Source organism: Columba livia, chromosome 17 (genome assembly GCF_036013475.1).
Source record: "Columba livia isolate bColLiv1 breed racing homer chromosome 17, bColLiv1.pat.W.v2, whole genome shotgun sequence".
Lineage (NCBI taxonomy): Eukaryota > Metazoa > Chordata > Aves > Columbiformes > Columbidae > Columba > Columba livia.
In genome coordinates, this window is record NC_088618.1 from 9,133,068 (window position 1) to 9,152,993 (window position 19,926).

At 42.2% G+C, this 19,926-nt stretch overlaps 1 protein-coding gene across 5 annotated transcripts in view; it reads left to right on the plus strand.

Annotated features, from left to right (window-relative positions):
* Positions 1–19,926, plus strand: part of MED15 (mediator complex subunit 15) — a 42,718-nt gene that overhangs the window by 13,941 nt on the left and 8,851 nt on the right. For 3 of the 5 annotated variants that reach the window (XM_065033710.1, XM_065033708.1, XM_065033709.1), the window contains exons 2-9: positions 5,506–5,593; positions 6,556–6,607; positions 6,800–6,829; positions 8,054–8,269; positions 8,853–9,118; positions 9,928–10,305; positions 11,395–11,484; positions 16,411–16,530. In XM_065033710.1, coding sequence (XP_064889782.1) covers positions 5,516–5,593; positions 6,556–6,607; positions 6,800–6,829; positions 8,054–8,269; positions 8,853–9,118; positions 9,928–10,305; positions 11,395–11,484; positions 16,411–16,530 — 1,230 coding nt within the window. In that variant the 5' untranslated portion in view covers positions 5,506–5,515. The remainder of the gene's footprint in view (positions 1–5,505; positions 5,594–6,555; positions 6,608–6,799; positions 6,830–8,053; positions 8,270–8,852; positions 9,119–9,927; positions 10,306–11,394; positions 11,485–16,410; positions 16,531–19,926) is intronic. The other 2 variants (XM_065033712.1, XM_065033711.1) reach the window with 1 other exon arrangement.

Genomic DNA, 19,926 nt, shown 5'->3' on the forward strand with positions numbered 1-19,926 from the left:
GTTCCCGTGCCCGTCCGTGCCCCGGTGGCTCGTCCCCCCCGTCCCCGCGCCTCTGCGAGCCCTTCCCAGTCCTCACCTTGCTGCCGGGGTTCGTCCGGCGCTTCCTCTCCCCCGGGCCCTTCCGCCGCCCCCCTGTGCGGGGCCTCGTTACCCAGGTCTGCTCCGACCCTGAGCGGGGGCAGCCCGGCTGGTTCTTCGGCGTCGTTCCTCTGAACCTCCTTCCCTTTCACTTTCCTTTTCCCCGGGAATACCGGTTTCCTGTCCCGCTGGACAGCATCTGCTTTGAGAGCTCCGCTTTGGCGGTGTCCATGGCGTTGCCAAGGTTGACATGTTCCATCTTATGAAACCCACGCTTATTATCCTGCATCTGATTTTTTTTTAATTTATTTTTTTTTAGGGAAAAAATGGAGTAAAAATATCAGTGACTTAATGTTTTGGTTATTTTGGACAGGGATTTGCTTTCTCGCTTCTAGTGCAAACAACATCAAAATTGGCATCTATCTGATGCTTAAAAGGCTGTTTTAAAAAAAAAAAGTTCAGCTTATTGCCTTTTCAGTTGTCCTTGGTGAAACAATCACTTTACTTGAATTACTTTGCTACTCTGTGTGTTCTGTTCTATGGAAGGCTCTTTTGCTCTACAAAAGATGGCTATTACAGAAGTGAAAGCACTGTTCAGTGCTTCTGAAGTAGTGTTGAAATCCTTACTTGTGTATGCTTGAAAAGCTTGGCCTTACCTTGCTGCTTATGAGAGTCAATATTTGAAAACAGATTGTCTTCTTTTTATGGTATGTAAACGGTTTACCCTGTTTAACTATGTGTGGTTTTACCGCCTAGCTGTGGGCTTTATTTACAGTGCTGTTTCAGAATTAAACTGTTATGATATTCATTAAGGAAATATGATGATATGTGTCTGTCAGAGCCGTGCAAACTGTCTTGGTGTTCAGAACTGATGTTTTGCTTTCTAAACTTTCTGCAAAGTTATCAATCTTGTTAGATTAATCCCTTGCTTTTTCTTCTCCTCTTCTACTCCATCAAAACAAGCAAACAAATGTACCCTTGAATGCTGTGTAGGTTGTTCCTGACAGTTATGAAAATACACTATCTTATATTTATGTATATCTTCCAGTTTATCCTGCAAATAACAAGTGGTGTTTCTCAAGGCAAATATTAACACTTGATCTTAAATTTTAACTTAAATGTATGGAACCATTCACATAACTCATTTTGAGTGCCTTTTTATGGCTTCTAGATACAGAAGTGTTAATTTGTTGCTATTTCACACCTGGATTTACTTTACAACACTGAATTTCAGTTTTGAAGGGTTTTTTTGGGTTTTGTTTTTGAGAGGGTGATGTTATGTGGAGGAACATTTTGGGGTGCTGTGTGCTATCCTAGTGTGTGTGTAAGTGGTCGGTGTGTATGATGTGGTTGTCACTGAGAGAACACTGCATTTAGTGACCTAAGGAGCCTCCTTCGGTGGTGGGTTGTTGTGTGACTGCGGGGCCAAGCAGGACTTTCAGACTTGCAAGATCCAGGAAAGCATGAGCTCAGATCACTGAGTCAGGCAGTAGCTGTGGCTTCTCCCAGGTTGTTACAGGAGACGACGATGATGTGGGAGTGTGACTGTATACTTGTGCTTGCAGGGCACTCCTTTATTCTGGCCTTTACAGGGAGCAGGCGCATATTGGTGCCTTGGGAGTCTCCTTTCTAAAGGCCTTTCCTTAATATGTTTTTAAATGTTGGTGTTGCCTGAAGGACAAAAGTGAATTGGGTTATGTGGTGATAAACTCAGTACGTGGTTGTGTAGGGTTCCTGCCCCAGGCTGCTTGTAGGTTGTGTTAGAAGGGAGTCGTGTTGAGCGTAGAAAAAGGATGTAACTTAAGTAGTGTGATGGTCTGTTAATTTTGTGTTCAGTTTTTTGCTTGAAATTTGGAAATGTATATTCTCACTGAAGCTAATGCTTCAGCTAGATTGGAAGAAAGAACACGTGTGAGCAGAAATAAGGATGAGAACGCATAGAGCTCTTGAAAGAAGGTAGAGATGGAGACTGAGGGACAAGCAGGCAAGAGATGAGTGGGTCAGCTAAAGGTTTTTGAGTGATGAGGGGAAAGAAAAAAGGAAAAATCATCTGCGTTGCTGGTCTGTATGAAACGCTTCACAAAACCAGTTCTTAAAGCAGCTGTAATGTTCTATTCCTGCCTAGGTTGTCTGATGAGAATTCAGGTAAAAAAGGCCAAGAAGGCAGATGTTTCTCCCTTCCTGGGATGGTAGAAAGCAAGGGGTTAGTTTTAGAAGAATGCTTATTTTGACATGACCGTGAACTGAAGAAGCTACTACCTCTACAATATCTCTTCTTTCTAAGTGTTTGGGTGCAGTGAACCTGATGGGGAAATTTCTGAAAGTTAAAAATAACTCAGGAAAAGTGGTTATTTTTAACCTGGGTTATTCTTCAGTACTGCTGATGGCACGGCCACACAGACAGGTGCACTGGCATAACTTGGAAGCGCGGCTTCTTTCCTGACTATCTCTGCTGGAGGATGTGCTTGTGAAGCTGTGAAGGGGTGATGCTGTGTGCAATGGGAAGGGTTGTTTTTTAATCACTGCAGAACTGGAAAGAACAGTAATGCTAGAACAAGACCTTGAGGAGGCCGGACAGTCCTTTGCTTTCCCCACTCTAGCTGCAGGTGATGTTCTGGGGACCAAGGCCCTTCAGGCCCCCATGTGTTCTGTCAAGCAAGTGTGAATAAAGTCATGTAGGTGATTCCTGATTGGGTGTTCTGCTGGTCTGGGTCATTATGTGGGTATTCCTGCAGTGAGGGCTGCTATTGATGAAATTTGTTATGTCTGATATGTAAGTAACAGAAATGTTGTGTGGGACAGCATCATGTGCACAACGCCAAGTGATGAAAGTTTAATATGTTTGTCAGTGTTTATTTGGAGGCTTTTAAACCTTGAAATGTGGATAGATGTGGCTAATGGCTTACCAACACCCTTCCCCCCCTGCCCCAGTTGTTGTTTTAAGCAGGAAAGGTTTGTTGAACTGAGTGTCTTAACGGTCAAATAGTCTATTTCTTAAAGCAGCATTTGGTGATGTTCCGTGGATTGACGTGGTGTTGCCCCTGGAACTCATTGCCCTTTGGTTTCATTGGAACAAGTGATTCATGCAGTGGTGGTGCGAACTGGCCAGGGGAGCTGGGACAGTTTTGAAGAACGTGTTTTGCAAGTTTTTTCAGGTAGACCAGCTGGCCCCAGTGAGATGTTGCATGTCGGGCTGGAAACAAGCTTATTGGGAATGGAGGGGAAATTCCTGCAGCTGGTAATGATGTTGAATGCTTTGTCTTGTGAAACTGCAACTTTGAGTGTTCTGCATGAAATGAAAAAGACAGAGTTTTAATGAGTGTCTTATGATGCGTGTAGTAAGTGCTTATGAATTAGATAAAGGTTGAATTGGCTGGTACCATCACGTTCTTAGAGTTTTGTTGAGTCTGATGTTCTGCAAGGATGTCATACATTATTTGGTATCCTTAAATATGTGCTGAAGTGTTGGCTTTTTGTTTTTTTTAGTGACTCTCCCAGTCTTTTAATGTAAATATTTTTTATGTTGATTGCAGATGAATATGTAAACAAAGAACAAGTAGTGTGGTTGTTTTCTTCCTCTAGTCTAAACCTTTGGAGTGCTAACAGATATGCCATGGAGCACTTGGAGTGGCACTATTGGTAATGCAGATCTAGTAATTATAAAATGTCTTTTGTGTTCTATAACATCAAAGGGAAACGGTAGATACATATAAAAGTAGATAATTTCTTCGTTGTGGTTCCTGATGCCACACTGATCATGGTCCGTATCACTGCCACTCAGCCCTACCTACATGTCGCGTCCTTTGCTTGCCTCTGCATAATCTTTCTTGTTTTTCTGCATGCTCCTGAGAAGCCAGGGAGGGTTCAGAGAGGGGTTGTGGATTGACAGGCAGCCTGCCTGGAAGGAAAAGCATTGAAGAAGGGAGGTGTCAATAAATAATTGGATATAGCTTCTTCCTCTGTAGCAGAGCTCTTTTATGAGCAGCTCACTTTAAAGCTTGTTTCCACATGGAGGAGTAGTTATTCTGCTTCAGTTTAAGTAACAATTGTCATGGGATAAACCTCATTTTTTTTGTGTCTACAGACCACATGAAGAAGTTATGATGAGAGAGCCTTACATTCCATTGTCTGCTACTCTGCAGCCTACAGCAGGTTAGCTGGATGCTACTAGTTTGCAAGGTCAGGGTGCGAGTTGTGGCAGCCCAAGCTCCTGCATTTTAAGGCTCCAGCCTCTGCTCTTCTCCCTTTTGTGGCTGTGTTACTGAGTTAATTCAGGAAATGGAACCAGCTTACGGCTCATGCAGGCACCGCTGCAGCTGCATGGGGGGTGCTGGAAATTCAGGGGGAACAGAACAGCTCCTCTGCAGACTGGCTGCAACTTTCAGGGGTCACTACCCTGCCACACATGTAGTGTGGGGTAGCTGCTCATGCAACAGCAGTTACTGGGATATAAGGTGCTGAGATATTAATTACAAGGTGAAAGTATTTCCTGGTAACTTGTTTGTGGAATTAAGGCTGTAGCTGCTGGGCTGCTTTACAACAGAACAGGTTTTGCAGTGAAATGAGATGTTTCCGAGAAGGAGAATGACCAGAGGATTTGCATAGTGCACTTGAGCGAACTTATTTTAGGATGGCTTTACCTTGTTGCATGTTTCACAGTTGAGTTGCATGCTACTTTTTGATGTACTGAGAATACTTCTTCTTGTATTCATCTTGCCTGTTCAATATCTCATCCAGAGGGCAGATCTCAATCCATTTTCCCAGAGTTGTGATGGAGAAAGGACAGCAAGTCTGGTAAATGGGAGAGTAAAGGAATTGAAAGCTTTTTATTACCAACCCTTCTCCCCCCCGCCCCTAACTTTCTGTCAACAGGGCATTCTTTTCATCTTATTGCTTCATCTCCTGCTTTTGTTGATTGTCTCCTCCCTGCCCATCACTGCAGCTCTTGCTCTTTGCCCCGATCGGTGCTTCCACTTGTTATTCTCACACACTGGTCAAACCTCTATACGTTTAGGCTTTTTTTTTTCTTTAATCTTCCACTTTATGTTTAGAGGATTCTTTTGCTAGGCAGGCTCAAACCCATTGTTCTCCAAACATGGATTACATTAATCCTGTGGTTCAGCTTTCCTAATATGAACAGGTGCTGCTATTTTGTCAAAATAATACATCAGGTGGTAAAACAATGAGTTGCGGAGCAGTTCTTTGATTTCTGCAAAGAATATTTGTTGGCTTTTTTCTCTCCATAATTTGAAGACATTTTAAAGAGTGGCAATTGTAAGTTATATATGTTGTGTTTGGTTTTTTGTTTGTTTTAATCTACAAATGAGAGCGGAGTAAAAAGCTGTTTTACAAATCTTCCTAACTACATAAAGCATTTTCTGATGTGCTTGATTAATATCCAGCCTTGTTTTTTCCTGTTTTTTTCAGTGACGAAGCTATGAGGAAGGCTGGTGTTGCCCATAATAAATCCAGCAAAGATATGGAGAGTCACGTGTTTATGAAGGCCAAAACAAGGGTAAAGCATCTCTATTTGTTTCCAGAGGTTACTGAGGTGTCAAAAGAAGTTTGGAACCATGCACAGAAATAGCAAACCCAATGCACTTAGTTAACTGTCTCTGCTTAGAGTACAGTTCAATTTATGTGTGCTTCTCTTAGCTTGAGGGGAAGTGAGGTGTTCTGCATGCAATAGACGCATCAAACTGGACTTCAGTCCAAGGCAGCTTTGCTGATGCTGCAGCATTGAATGCATATATGGGACCACACTTAAGACTTATCTAAAGACTTGCGTGGAGTGAATTGCATAGGATTTCCTTGATGTTTGGAGTAGGATGAAGGGAAGTGCTGTTGCCTCTGTGAAAGTCTGGTCATCACGTACAATTCTAGACTATCCCAGTGTAAGCTTCTTTCCTGCCATTCCAGCCCTGGGCAGTTTCTCTTGCGTGTTATGAAACACACTAATACGATGCTGCAAAGAACATTTGTCTTTTCACTTCTGACAGTTCTGTCATATGTTAGTCTTCAAAGTTTTTAACCTGTTTGTAATACTAACTTATCTTAAAAAAAGTTCTTGTAGTATGAATGTGCATAGTTGAAGCACTGAAGTAAGTCAATGTAGCAAGTAAGCAGTTTTGGTCCTCAAGAAAAAGGAATTTGAGTGGATAAGAGGTAGAAAATGGGTGTATTGGTTTGTAATTATGTTCACGTATTGTGATCCTATTAGTGTGACTGTCACAAAGGTTCTTTCCAGTTAATTTTGTGGTTTCTTGGCCTTCTTGTACCATCAGCCAAAATGTCTTGTTAGTAAAAATGTTCACACTTAGTTAATGAACAGACTGTTCCTTGTAAGTGAACTGCTCTGAAAGGCCGAGAGACATTGTAAAGTAAAATCTGTTGTGTTGAGGAAGAATATCGAAGGACCAGAAGGTCATAGCTGTTGGTTTTGTTTCCTATGGTAAAGTACTTATTTTTCACCTTTAGGAGGAATATCTTTCTCTTGTGGCCAGACTCATTATCCATTTTCGAGATATCCGTAAGTAGTTGTTTGGTGTGGGGTTCTTTTGTTTGTTTGCTTGTTTTTTTATGTGGCATTCTTGTTACCAAATTGGCTTAGGTTAAAGTATTTTGTTTGAAATACAGTAGACAGTGATTTTTTAAAATTGTTACGTGAATATGTTTATTGTAGAGAGTATATCTAAGGTAATTAATTGTTCTTCCTTTGCAGACAACAAGAAATCTCAAGCCTCAGTCAGTGGTAAGAGCTCCTTTTTTTTAATTTTCTTTCTTTCTTTCTTCTTTTTTTTATTCCCTCTCCCCTCATTTCTAAATAGAACAGCTTAGAAATCAGGGCTGTGGGGTACTAGGAATACCAAGGCTGTGGATTCCCTAGCTGGAATATTAAGGTAGCATGGTAGTCTTGGAGTTGTTCAGTGATGAGCGACAGACTTGGGCAGTGTTTTGGCTGTAACACAGGAGACTTGTTTGTACTTTTGTTAGCTTACAACACTTAGATTCTTGGAAGAACAAGAGTGACTGAAAATAATCTGCTGAGCAGCCCAATTTTTGCCCTGGTATCAGCTTTGGGTTCCTCAGTGTGTTGCATCAGAGGCAGCGCTGTGTTTGTGGAGTGTATGCGCTCCACCTCTGGCAGAGCTCAGATCTGATCGTGTCTTCTGCCTCTGTGCTAATTCTTAGAGCCATGGGTGTTAGGAACATAGCATGATCCTCTGTTTTTATCCCCTGTGGGTTGAATATGCAGCATCTGCAATTAACATCCACCCTAGATAGTTGGAAGTTATTTTATAAGTATTCTTAAGAAGGAGGGGATGTTGTGTTCTGTACATGGTTAATATTGCTTCTGCAATAATGTGTTTTGCCCTCTTGCATGCTGTGTTTTGCCCTCTTGAATTGTCATTCCCTCTTTAACTTCACTTTTCTGTGTGCCCAGGATTCACATTATGACAATTGTCTTGAAAGGCACTGAATTTATCCACTTAATCAATCAATGTGATGTTATGGGGGAAGCTGTATAGCAAAGTCCTTCCTCTGGTCTGAGCACTGCTTCTCTGTGTTGACCTCAGGAGGAAGAGACCGGTTGGATCCACAGTGTGACTCTCTCCTTGGGTTTTGAGGTTACAAGCTGTATATCCGCACAGAGTTATGTTGGCAGCTTGTTTTGACTTGCATACCAATTCAGAGGTGGCTAATAAGTTCCTTTTCTCTAATGTATTTATAATCTATGTGGAACTTCGCAAATCTGAAGCTCTTTGAATAATCTCCACGCTATTTACAGAAGGGCAAAGATGTACCAGAAGCCTCTTGTGGTCTCACAGGCAGAGCAGTGAACATTAGATTCTCAGGGTGTTGGATCTAGTTGTGGTCTGATGCTGACAGGTCAGAGGGTAGATGATGGAGAATAGAGGATTCTGGGGAGACGGTTGCATGGCTTGCTACATATTGGTAACTATTTCTTTTGTAGATCCGATGAATGCCCTGCAGAATCTAACTGGGGGTCCCCCGGCAGGGGCGCCTGGAATGGGTATGGCTTCCCGAGCTCAAGGAGCACCCATGAGCGGGATGAGTGGCCTTGGTCCAATGGGGCAACAGATGAGTCTCCCGGGGCAGCAGCAGCCTCCTGGAACCTCGGGAATGGCCCCTCATGGCATGCCCGGTGTCTCTACGGCTACTCAGCAGAGTAAGTGTTTGGTTTGCTTCAGCCACTGAAATTATTACATGAGCTTTTCAGTCTTGTCCACAAGGAAAGGGTGCTGAAGAGGTTTCATACTTGTGGCAAAATCAGCCAAGTGAGCTGCAGGAAGAATTTATTTCAAATACTGCTACCTAATGGGACAGGTGTCTTCCTTAGTATAGTAAGGAACAGTTTAGCTGTTGTATGAGCAAATGCTTCTTTCATCCTATAAGTTGTCAACTTCAGAACTTTGTTTTTGTAGAGCTCACCTGTGTTTTCTATGGGTACAGTGCTTCCTGCTTGTGTCCTCTGTGTGTATTTCTTCTTGCACGTTTTTACATTCTTTGCCTAAGTTTCTGATTCAGTATAGGCACTGAGAATTTGAGATTGATAGTAGAAAGTGTCATGAATTCTGCTGTTAGTGTGCCTCATCCATTTGAGGAAGCAAAAGTGCAGGAAGCAATGTGTTGCTTATGAAGAGCATTAATATGCTTTATGGATTATTTTCAATTATTATAAGTTATACTGGGTAATTGTCTCTTGCACTGCTTGGGTCTCATGTTTTAAGTACAGTCTACCTTCTTTTTAGCCCAACTTCAGCTTCAGCAGATAGCGCAGCAGCAACAGCAGCAGCAGCAACAGTTCCAGCAGCAGCAGGTGGCTTTGCAGCAGCAGCAGTTCCAGGCCCAGCAGTCCGCCATGCAACAGCAGTTTCAGGTCCAGCAGCAGCAGGCAGCAGCAGCTGCAGCAGCCCAGCAGCAGCAGCAGCAGCAACAACAGCAGTTGCAAGCCGTCCAGCAGCAGCAGCAGCACATGCTGAAACTGCAGATGCAGCAGCAGCAAAACCAACAGCAGGTGATGACAAACAATTACAATGGCAATTGAGGTGCTCTGTGTTCAGTGACTTGTCCAAGTGAGATTTGACTTGCATGGAAGTACTGAATATCAGCACTGTTATTAAGATGTTTCCACTTGGGATAGGACTTCAGCTTAGACTTGCAAGTAATCTATCTCCACGTATGGCTTCATGGTGTCTGTTTGTCACAAGGTGACTCTGAGAGGTGAACCACCTCAGAGGGAGATGGAAGGTGACAGACCTCTGCAACCCTGGGGAGCTCAACAGGCCTTGCTTAGGATCACTATTTATAGGGTCACAAGATCGTTGACTTTAGTCAGTGGTTTTCCACTCTGAGGATGAGGTAATATTCTGGTGTTTTCCACCCTTTGTCTATGTCCAGAACTTTTCTGATTGTATAGTTCTGGAACTGTCTCACTGGGCAACGATCCAGGTAGCAGGTGAGCCACAGGTGCAGCAGGCTGTTGGGAGTGACTGATCATTGCTGCCTTTCCAGGCAGAAGGAGGTCTTTTCCCACACAGCAGGAGTTCTGAGAGCATGGAGGGGGTGCCTTAGTGCTTTGACTCACTGCACTTGCATAATGGGAATTGTCCTCCCCAATGTGCCTGACCTGCCCTGGTATTTAAGTGGCTGGAGGGGGGACATAAGCCATGGCAGTGAGAGAATAAAAAGGTTGGGCTTTCCCTTTGGGCTTAAAACCTTAGCCTGATGAATTAGGATTTCTTTTGCTCTTGGTTTATGCTACAAAAATAAGGCTGCTGTTGCATTGCTGGAAGCTTTAGCATCCTGGCCTTTCCTGCTTTTCAGATGCAGCAGCAACAGCAGCAGCAACAACTACAGCGAATTGCCCAAATGCAGCAGCTGCAGGCAGCGCAGGTTATGCAGGCACAACAGCAGCAGCAACAGCAGCAGCAGCAACAGCAACAAATACCACAACAACAGATACAGCAGCAGCCACCTCAACAAGTAATGCAACAGCAGATGCAACAGATGCAGCAGCAACAACAGCAGCAACAGCAGCAGCAACAACAACAACAGGTTGCTCAGGCACAACAGCCTCAGCTGCCACCACAATCCCAGCCTCAGCCCCAGCCCATGGTTTCTCAGCCACAGGCAATCTCAGGACAAATTCCTGGTCAGGTTATGCCTGTCACTCTTACACCCCAGCAATTAAAAGCAATGCAGGTAAGGGCTAGTGACCAGCTGATGGTTGGTTCATTATCATCCTCTAGAGAAATGAAAGAAATTCTTTGACTTTTGCTAATAATGGAGTAGGAAAAAACATAGCTTATTAAAAGATCTGTAGTTAGCATGGTATGAGTATAGAGGTTTTAAATGTTTGTGTCTGGGCCTGCTGGTAGAGAACAGTTCTGCATCCAAGAGTAGGACTTCTGGAAATCTGTGAAAACCATTTATGAAGCTAATATTTTAAAATAATTTATTGTCTTGCTCTTGAATGAACAAGTAAAAAAGAAACAGAAACAAACTCTGGGTAAAGAAAAATCACCTCCATGACGTTTGCTGTTCTAGAACATAAGCAAGTGCTTTGAAGTGTCTGGTGCATGTCACTGGAGCCAGTGTTGGCTCTCTAGCGTGCTGGCTTTGCTTCTGCTGCCATGTGTAGAGGTTTGGTCAAAGTTCAAGATACCATAGTTCCTGCTTTGAAGAGAATGTGGGCGAGACAATAGTTTTACTCTGAATCTCTTGCAGTGTAATCCTCTTAATGGTGCAGCTTTTTGAATGTTACATTACAGTCAGCACATATGTGCCATTAAGCAAAAGCTCAGAAATAATCCAAAGACCTGCTTTTCTTTGGGCCTTGCTGGGGAGGAGTGGAGCATCAGCCACACTTGAGAAATTATTGACCCCACATGGATGAGCTGGTAAATCCACTTTATGCTCCTACCAGCCTAAGCCAGGAGTAGTTAGATGTCATGTACATCACTCTGCCAGTCATAATGAATGTATAAACATTTGAAATGCTGGGCATTGGTAGGTGCTTAATTCAGTTTGCTCGAGGAAAATCAGTATGTATGTGGTTAACTATGTTTGTCAGGAAGTTGAAATATCTATTCTTTTCATAGGAAGACCTGATAGTGCAGGAAAGTAGTTACAAGAAGAAATCTAATCTTGTGTGCATAGTCTACAGCAAGACTGTTCTAAATGTTAGAAACATGGGAACTTGAATGAGTGTAGTTGATACTAGTTGAAACAGAAGTGTCATACCCTAATCAGATACGTATATTTACTCTGTTCTTCCTTTTCCTACTCCAGGTAAGAGCTCAGCTGGTCCAGCAGCAGCAGGCGGCAGCAGCAGTGCAGGCAGCTCAGGCCCAGGCTGCTCAGATGGGAGCGTCAGGGCAGGTAAGGGCCCAGGAGCCAGTGTCACTGTTACAGGCCTGTAGCAAGTGCACGCTAGAGATGAGCATGGAAATGGGTTTCTGGTGTCTTTCTGATGAGGGGTCTGACGTCGGTCGTCCCCTTTGTAAAGGGGATATGGGCTTTTGTGCTGTTTCTCCTTTGCGTGGAGTCAGAGGCAGGATTTCGTTGATAACCTCCCTGTGCATGCTCTCTGTCCCAAGTAGGTGAGATTGGCCTGTAGTGACACAGGAATGCACATCAGTAAGACGGCCCACTGTGGTCATGCTACAAATGTGACTGTCGGTACCCGGAGTGTATCACCTCTTCTTGTGTTAAACTTTCTTAGGTGACTGCTTTGTTGTGTAAACTGATTTCTGTACTGTGAATCTTTGCCTGCTATCTTTACTCACATGTGATTTACCTTCCATCTCCATGTATTGACCATAAAAAATAGTGTAGACCATGAAATCTCTTTGCACTCCCCTTTCATTCCTTTCATCTTTCATTTTTCATCTGAGTGAAATGGGCAGTAGATATAGATTGCTCTTGTTCTGGATGTGAATTGTGAAGAACAAATGGCATGTGTCTCAAGTGCAGAGTTACATTTGAAAGAAAAAGTGCTGGGTGAAAGCTTATTGTCTTACAGTTTTCTTATCCTGCAATACACTTGTAGCCCCAGTGGTTGTTCCTTGATGTGTGTCTGATATGAAAGAGACATGGGCAAACAATTGGGAATGGCTTGAGCTGAACGTTTCATCCCATTTTCCACAAGCATATGAAATAGTCTTTCGTGGCTTACCTCTGTAGTGTTTCATATTGAGGCATTTTACAGATGTGGGTAAGTACAATTGTCACCACTTTGTAGATGAAGAGACTGAGGCAGACAGATGAAATGATGTCGTCTAGGATTAATGCCATACCCAGACATTCCATGTCTACACACACCATTTTCCCTTTAGTGCACAAGTAATATTATAGATTCACTAAGACATTTGGGTGCTTTTTACATGAACTGTGATAACAATTGGTTCTTCAACATACATCTCCCAGGCTTTTACCTGGAATAGTGTCTGGTACCATCGTAACTCTCATGTGGCCAACATCCGTGTTGGTGACCAAGTTCTGTTTCTGTATTGGTCCTTTTGTTTGTGTCAACGTAGCACAGGATGTAAAAGCTGAGCAGTGGTAAGTACAGTTGGTACAGTACTGGCAGCAACACAGAATTCTCTTTCTACAGTTGAAATGTGAATTAAACCTGCTGTTTCTTTCTTGGATAATTTCCAGGTGGGAGCTGCAGGGGCTTAGGCTGGCTGGAAGGAGTCTCTGACTTTTCTTCTTTTTACTAACTTAATGGTGCTCTTTTCAACTCCTGAGCAGATGGATTGTGCATATGTAGAGTCAACTTCATTCTTGCCCCATTTAGTAAGTTCATATGCCAGTGGCTTAACAGCACAGTGCATTTGAAAAGATTCAGGTGATGAGATGGTTGACAGCAGGTTTTGTATTGCAGCTTTATTCAGACATGTAGTAAACTCAGGGGTTGCTCATCTGTCACGGATGGAGTTCAGAAAATTCCACACGCAGGCTTTACTCATTTATGTTCATGCCATTGGAATATGAGTCTATTGAAATTCCCTTAATGCTGTGAAGTCAAATAATTAAATGGGTTTCTTGTACTTGTGTAAATATTTCTGTATATAATATTTACTTTCAAGATTGTGGCTGTGTACAGTATTACAATGCAGCTTCAGTGTTGAGAGTGTGTATGGATTACCTTAAATTTACAGGATGTTTCTTTTAAGAGTAGAATTTGCCTTGTATTTAGTATGTTTTTCACTAGCACTGACATTTTAAATAAATCTACCTTGATTTCTTCATTTGATTCAGGAAGGCTTTTGTTATAAACAAACCCCTTAATCTTTGCTTGTTACATTTAAACTTGGTCTCTAGGGGCTTTCAAACTGGGAATTTTCATTGATATGGCTGCTTTTTTCTTTTTCCGTAAAGTTTCTGTTCATCCTTCCTACATAAAAATAAAAGCAATCCCATGTTTAAACGTGGATCCATGTGAGTTTTAAAGCTCTTCTCTGAAGTGGTAAAGACACGGTGCAGCTCATTGCTACCCTGCTTGGGTATCTAGTCCTTGTGAACCTGTAACTCACAGGTGAAGCTGGTGAATAAACAGTGTAGTGTCCTAGTGACCACCGAGTGCTGCACAAGTGCTTGCAGCACCACAAGAAAATCTGTAATCAACCAGAGTTAAGTATTAACAAAGTTTAAATCACCGTTCTGGTGCAGCTCCTTCAGGTGCTCAGAATGCAGATTGGCTCTTGCTCTTTGAAAGTCAGAGCTGCCTTTCGCGGAGTGATGGTGACACAGTACTTACGTGTGCTTACCAGAAGCTGCAGATTTATGGAATTCTGAATCTTTGGATTTTAGATGAAAGAAAATTACTGGTGCAGGATTCTAATTGTTATCTTCCACCTAAGTTTTATTAAAAAAATGAGGTTTGTGTTTTATAGTAGCGGGAAGCTCTCTTCCTCTGCTTGCTCTGTGTTTTTATGGGGTAAAATTCTGTAAATTGAGGTAAATCAATTTCACTTGTGGAGGAGGATTTCCTTTTGGTTTAAATCTTTTTTCCAAAGTACTTGAACACCTCTGGTTGTCTTCTGGTTTTAGACTGACAAGAAAACTCCTTCATGGATATATTGCTTTGCGTAACACAGCTGCAATCTTTGGAACCTCCTTTGGAACTCGACTCCTTTGTGAAAATGTCACAGGTTTCATAAATATAAATCAGCTTGGACAATGAGAGAAATAGATTACTTTTGTTAAGAGAGTGGAATTGGTGTCACATTACATATAAACGCTTTCTTTCCAAAGCACACATTTCAAAAAACAAAATATATTAAAAAATCAAACCCAGAACAGTGTGCATGTGCGTACGCGTTTGACCAAACACAGTACAACAAACAGCTGAAAGCCTTTGAATCAATGAGCTGGTGTTCAGTGGTTTGCCAGACACTTAGGTTGTGAATAATGCTTCTAATTTGCTTGACCTTGGAGGAAATCATCTAAATCTTCACACTTTGGTGGTGTGGCATGAGGAACAGGACCAAGATGGGGTCACCATAACATCCCTGGGATTTCGCACACTCCAGAGATCTGTGTGCATTCACGAGGGTCTAAGATGGGGTGATTGTGCCTGGAAGGATATGTTTGTTTGGTTTGCCTTTTTTTTTCCCCACCCTCTAGCAATTTCCCTTTTTTGTTTTTGTTCGTTAGGGTTGTGTTGCTTCACCAGCTCTCATGTTGATACTGTAGCTCTTCACGGCACTTTGTAGCCTCCACCTGTGCTTTGTGCCAGTGCTGGGTTGTTGTGTTTGCTCGTGGCGGCTGTTGCATGCTGTGTGTGTACATGTGCATGTGTGTGTGACGTCTGAAGTGCTCTCATTTGTTTCCCGTTTGAAATCCTGTCTCTGACCATCCCTACTTGCCTGGATGGGAAGGGACTGCATTGCTCTGATGTTGTGAACTAACAGCTGTGCTGAACTTGACACCATTTTCTTTACCAGTTATTGCTTTCCTTTTTCAGTCTTGCTATGTTGTATTTAATTTTATTTATTTTTAACAATTGTAAGCACATGCATTTTCTGACTTTCTAGAGACATGTTGCTGGCTGCTTCAGTCCATTTACATAGAATGCTAAGCAAGAATACCCCCAATCATTTGCTGAAAGGAGACTTCATTAGCTTGTAGATTAGTTAGGACCTGTGTAGGTTCCTTGGCAATATGATGCTGGAAAAAAAAGTAGCCCAGAGGACTTTACTGTGGATCTTTGCAGTACCAAACACAAGCTCTTTTACTGATAGGTGGGTCTGCCCAAGTTACCTGAATACTGCCTCAAAAATATGCTGTATTTGCTGTAAAACCTCAGAATACATGCTGTAATATCAAATTTTAAGTAACATAGAGCCATACAGATATATGTGATTTAAATCAATGTTGCTTGTGCAGGCTGACGGTTCTGAAAGGCACTCTAGACACTGCAGAGTCCTAATAGTCCTAATAGTCCTAATACTATTCTAAAATGCAAATCCTAATGCTAACCTTCATCACTGGTCCCAAACGACTGTACCTCGGTGTGTGCTCAGTTTAGACGTCTGGAGAGTCACATAGTGCATGAACAAGCTTGAGGCAGACTGTGATCTCAGGATATCTCAGCACAATTTAGTAATAGAGGAATGGTAATTTGTCAAAGTGATGGAAATTACAAGGATATATTTGACTTATTCTGTGGGTTATAAAAGGAAGAAAACAGCTTTTTCAAACCCAGAAATCCTTTTTGTTGTCTTTGGCATTGTTATACTGTCATAGGTTAGGCTGGTCTGAAGTTTTGCTCGCTGTGGAGCATTCCTACTGACAGTTGCTGTTGGACTGTCTGACAAATTCTTTTATAATCAAATGTGTAAATTCTGCTAAATCCTTTGAGCCCACAGTGGGGGAAAGCACATCAGAAACCTATGGCATTATATAGCTTCTTATATGGAGCATTCTTGCCAACAGTCTTGGAGTACTTAAGTCCAAGAATTCTAGAAATTGAAGGTGTTATGCAAAATTTAGGAAAGGCCCTTCATGCAAATGATAGTATAATCAAGCCTTGGCACATTAATCTGAATCTACGTATCAGCTCCCTCAAGATAGCATCTAATAAATTCTAGGTATCTAAAAATGGATAGAAAGGGTATAAAAAGGAGTTTGATTGATAAGATAGCATGTTAGGTTAAGCTTTAGAGAAAAGCTCACTAACCTTCCCTTCATGCTCCCCTTCCCCTAATTCCTGGAGGTTGCATGTGCTTCTCATCCTGCCAGTGCACTGCATTTCTTGTTTTGCGATTACTTTTGTCTGTTGTCCCTCTGTCCTCAAAGATGATCACCGCACCTATGGCCCGAGGTGGGATGCAAATAAGACCACGGTTCCCGCCTACCACCGCTGTGTCTGCTACGCCGCCAAGCTCCATTCCTTTGGGCGGACAGCAAATGCCACAGGTATTTACTGAGTCAAAGCACATTGTGTCAGGAATTGTGCAAAGCATTCAATACGTGATTGTATAGCACTCGCTTTCCAGCGAGGGGAAGTTCACTTTCATCAAACAACTAACTTGCTGTTGTTACACAGGGTATTGGGCTGTTCAGGCTTTTTATGGATCCTTTTAAAATAATAGGTCTTCTGAAAGCGTGTAATATCAAATAAAGCATTTTTAAAGTGGCATAGATCTTTATTTTAACACTTAAAATGTTTCCATGTTCATAATTGATTCAAGTCTCAAATGAGAACTTTGTGGTTTCTTTTTGGTCTTTGCCTATACTCCACGAGTGTGCATTTATGAGAGTGTTGCAAGTCAGTACTGCAACGTGCTGGCCAAGCTGTGCCGGTGGCCTTACATATAATGGTGTTTATGCTCTGTACAGGTGCTTCTTTCATTAATAGTGAACTTGGCTCGTTTCAGTTTGAACAGCTTCTTGGCATGGTGTCAGGGGCCAAGGAAAACAGAGCTGTTCTCTTCTTTCCCGGTGGTGTAGCTGCCAGCAGGATTCCACTTGTCCCTGCATCAGAGCAGAGCCCGTGCAGGCAGCCTGGCAGCGCCTGGCCAGCTGCTGCTGGAGGATGCGTGCGGTCAGAGCCTCTGCCTGGTGCAGCTCTGCGTCTGCTGAAGACCTCACAATCATGTTTTGCAAGCAAAATGTGTCATTCTGGGGGAGCGGGAATGGGGAAAGCAAGAATGAAACAGAACTGAGTTCCTACCAGTAAGTCACAAAACGAGGCACTGCTCTGCTCTGCAGCAATTTGCTGAGCCTTATGCGATTGGTGTTGGTTTAAATATGTATCATATGATGATGGCAGAGCAGCGTTCAACTGCATTTTTCTGTTAGTCATGAACCTCATGTCTCGTTCCTCTAGCTGCTAATTTTAAAATCTAATACCAAATGCAGCTTTAGTTCTTAATACTGCTGCATTTTGTTGACAGGTTTAATGAAAGTTTCTTCACTCTTTGCATTTTTGTTTCCTTTGCAAGCTTGTCGTGGGGCTGCAGAATGTCTGAATCTCTGCTTCCTAGTGCTGCTGCATCAAGTTTAGTAGGCACAGCCTTTTCTTCTCAGGAACTTGCTAAGGTAGACCCAGTGACCAGAAAGATTCTGCAGACCCTGGCAAACACATCTGGTTTTGTTTCTGGTTTAAGATGGATGGTCATTTCAGTCCGGGTCATTGTTTATATGTTAACTGAAAAATAAACCCAGGCATATCTGTTGAGTCGGAAGAGAATTTACTTTGAGCTTTATTTGCTCTAGCAGTTTGTATTGAGGCAATCATCTCCCATATGAAGTATTCACAGTGTTTGGTTTGATGAGGCCTTCTGACAGATATTTAAGTATTAGACTTATGTTTAAGATTTGAGTAATAATAAAGACACCTAGTTTAAGCATTCAGTGCCATAGGCTGATCTTTTTAGTGCTGTCATGTTTGTGGTTATTGAGGAGCTTTGATTTCTGACACTATGTGGGTTAATCATGAAGTACCAAGGCTCTCAGTGGAATGCCACGAATTGAGAAACTGATGTAGAAGACTGAACAATTAGAGAAGGCAGTAGAAGAAAGGAAATTTCTTTATGAACAATGATGGCGGTGAAAATGGCTCCTAAGCAGGTGGCGGGATGAGTGAGTCATGGTTTAACGGTGGCAGGACACGTGTTTTTAAAGCCGGTCTGACATGTCGTACACTTGACAGCTCTGGATCAGCATGAATCTCTAGTGCTGTCTGCCAAAATACTTTGTTCAGGTTCTAGGTGAATTAGAAATTAGAAATGTTGTCATTTTCACCTCTTAATTTCATAAAATGCTTAAATAATATTGCCTGTTGGATATGTTATAACTTCTTTGTCATCAGAGCCCTTGCAATAGAAGCCTTCACAATAGGAGTAAAGGGCTGTAGCATCTATCTGGTTATTAGTCATGTGAGCCTGTCATGTCCTTGACAGTATCAAAAGTATTACAGAGATGGTGATAGGTAGTTCAGACTGTCTTTTCTCTTTAAAAAAGAGTGCTGGTATTGCACTGAAGAACCTCTTTCAACAAAAGGACCAGATGTGATATCAATACTGTGTGGCTATTTACTTTTACCCCATATGACACAAATGTCAGTCTGTCCAGTTTTATCACAAGGAGTCTCCTGGTCTTTTGAATAGCCAGAGAATTATAACTGACTGGTTTGTTTGTGCCTGAGTAGTCACCAAAGATGAACTACCATCAGTGGCACTTTTTGAACAACTATGTGAAGTTTCATATACCATGTTTGGATTGGCTCAAGAAACCTTCTGATCTTGAAATGTTAAAAGATTAAACTAATTTGATACTTAGCTTTTGCTTTAGCAATTAGATAACTGATATGCTAATACCATTCTCCTGTATTTCTAGTGTCAAAACCTTCAAGTTCTGTCTACAAATTTATTACAGCCTGCAATAGTATGAATGTCAATTTATTGTTGGCACAGAAATCTTCAGTAAATTGAAAATACAGGAAAAAAGTGAGACTGAGTTGATATTAAAATAAAGCAAGTGATACTGGCATGACTGGGAATATGGAAACTTGCATCTGAACTTAGTTGAAGCTCTGCAGAGTTTCTGTTTTGTCAGTCAAGCAGCATCATGGTGAATATTAAACCCACTTTGCAGCAGAGTAGGCAAGGCTGTGCTTACTGGCTTAAAGTTGAAACTGTAAGTATAGTGGTGCAGATGCTTTCTAGAGTCTTCCTTTAGACTAGAAGTCTTTCTACTGTCCCCATGACTTCCTTGTTGCAGTCTCCTTTTCCTTGCCTTTGGCTTCTGCTTATTGTACCCTCTTGCTGCTGGGAGCTCCTGAAAACCTCTCGCCAACCTTATCCTCTGGGTGCTGTTCCTTGCCTGAGACTCAGCAAACTGGAGGTGGACCTCATAGCTGTTTATCTTCCAGCACGGTGTGCTCTGGACACCAAGAACAGCTTTGATTTAGTGGCTATTAAGTGCAAGCATTTGTCATGCAAGCCTAAATATCTTTTGACAAGACTTTCAGGGCTTGGTGTGAGGATCAGGTCACAGCAGAGTTGCAGAGTGAATTCCTGTTCAGTGGGCTGTAGTGGCTGTCCATGAATATGCCTGTAGATCCAAAACCTCTCATCCTGCGGTGAAAAATACATAGTTGATTTTCTTACATATGTTGAAGGGTATACAAATGGCCAGTAACCATGGCTTAACTCTCCAGTTAAATGAGGAGCTAAGTGAGTTTAATGGAGATAAAGCTCTAGAGAGAGTTTTCTTTTTTCTTTTGGGTTTATTGTTTGGTTGGTTGGGATTTTTTTAATGTTTTAAGCCTTCTTTTTAGTGGGAGTCAGTTGAAAAGAACATTCCTTG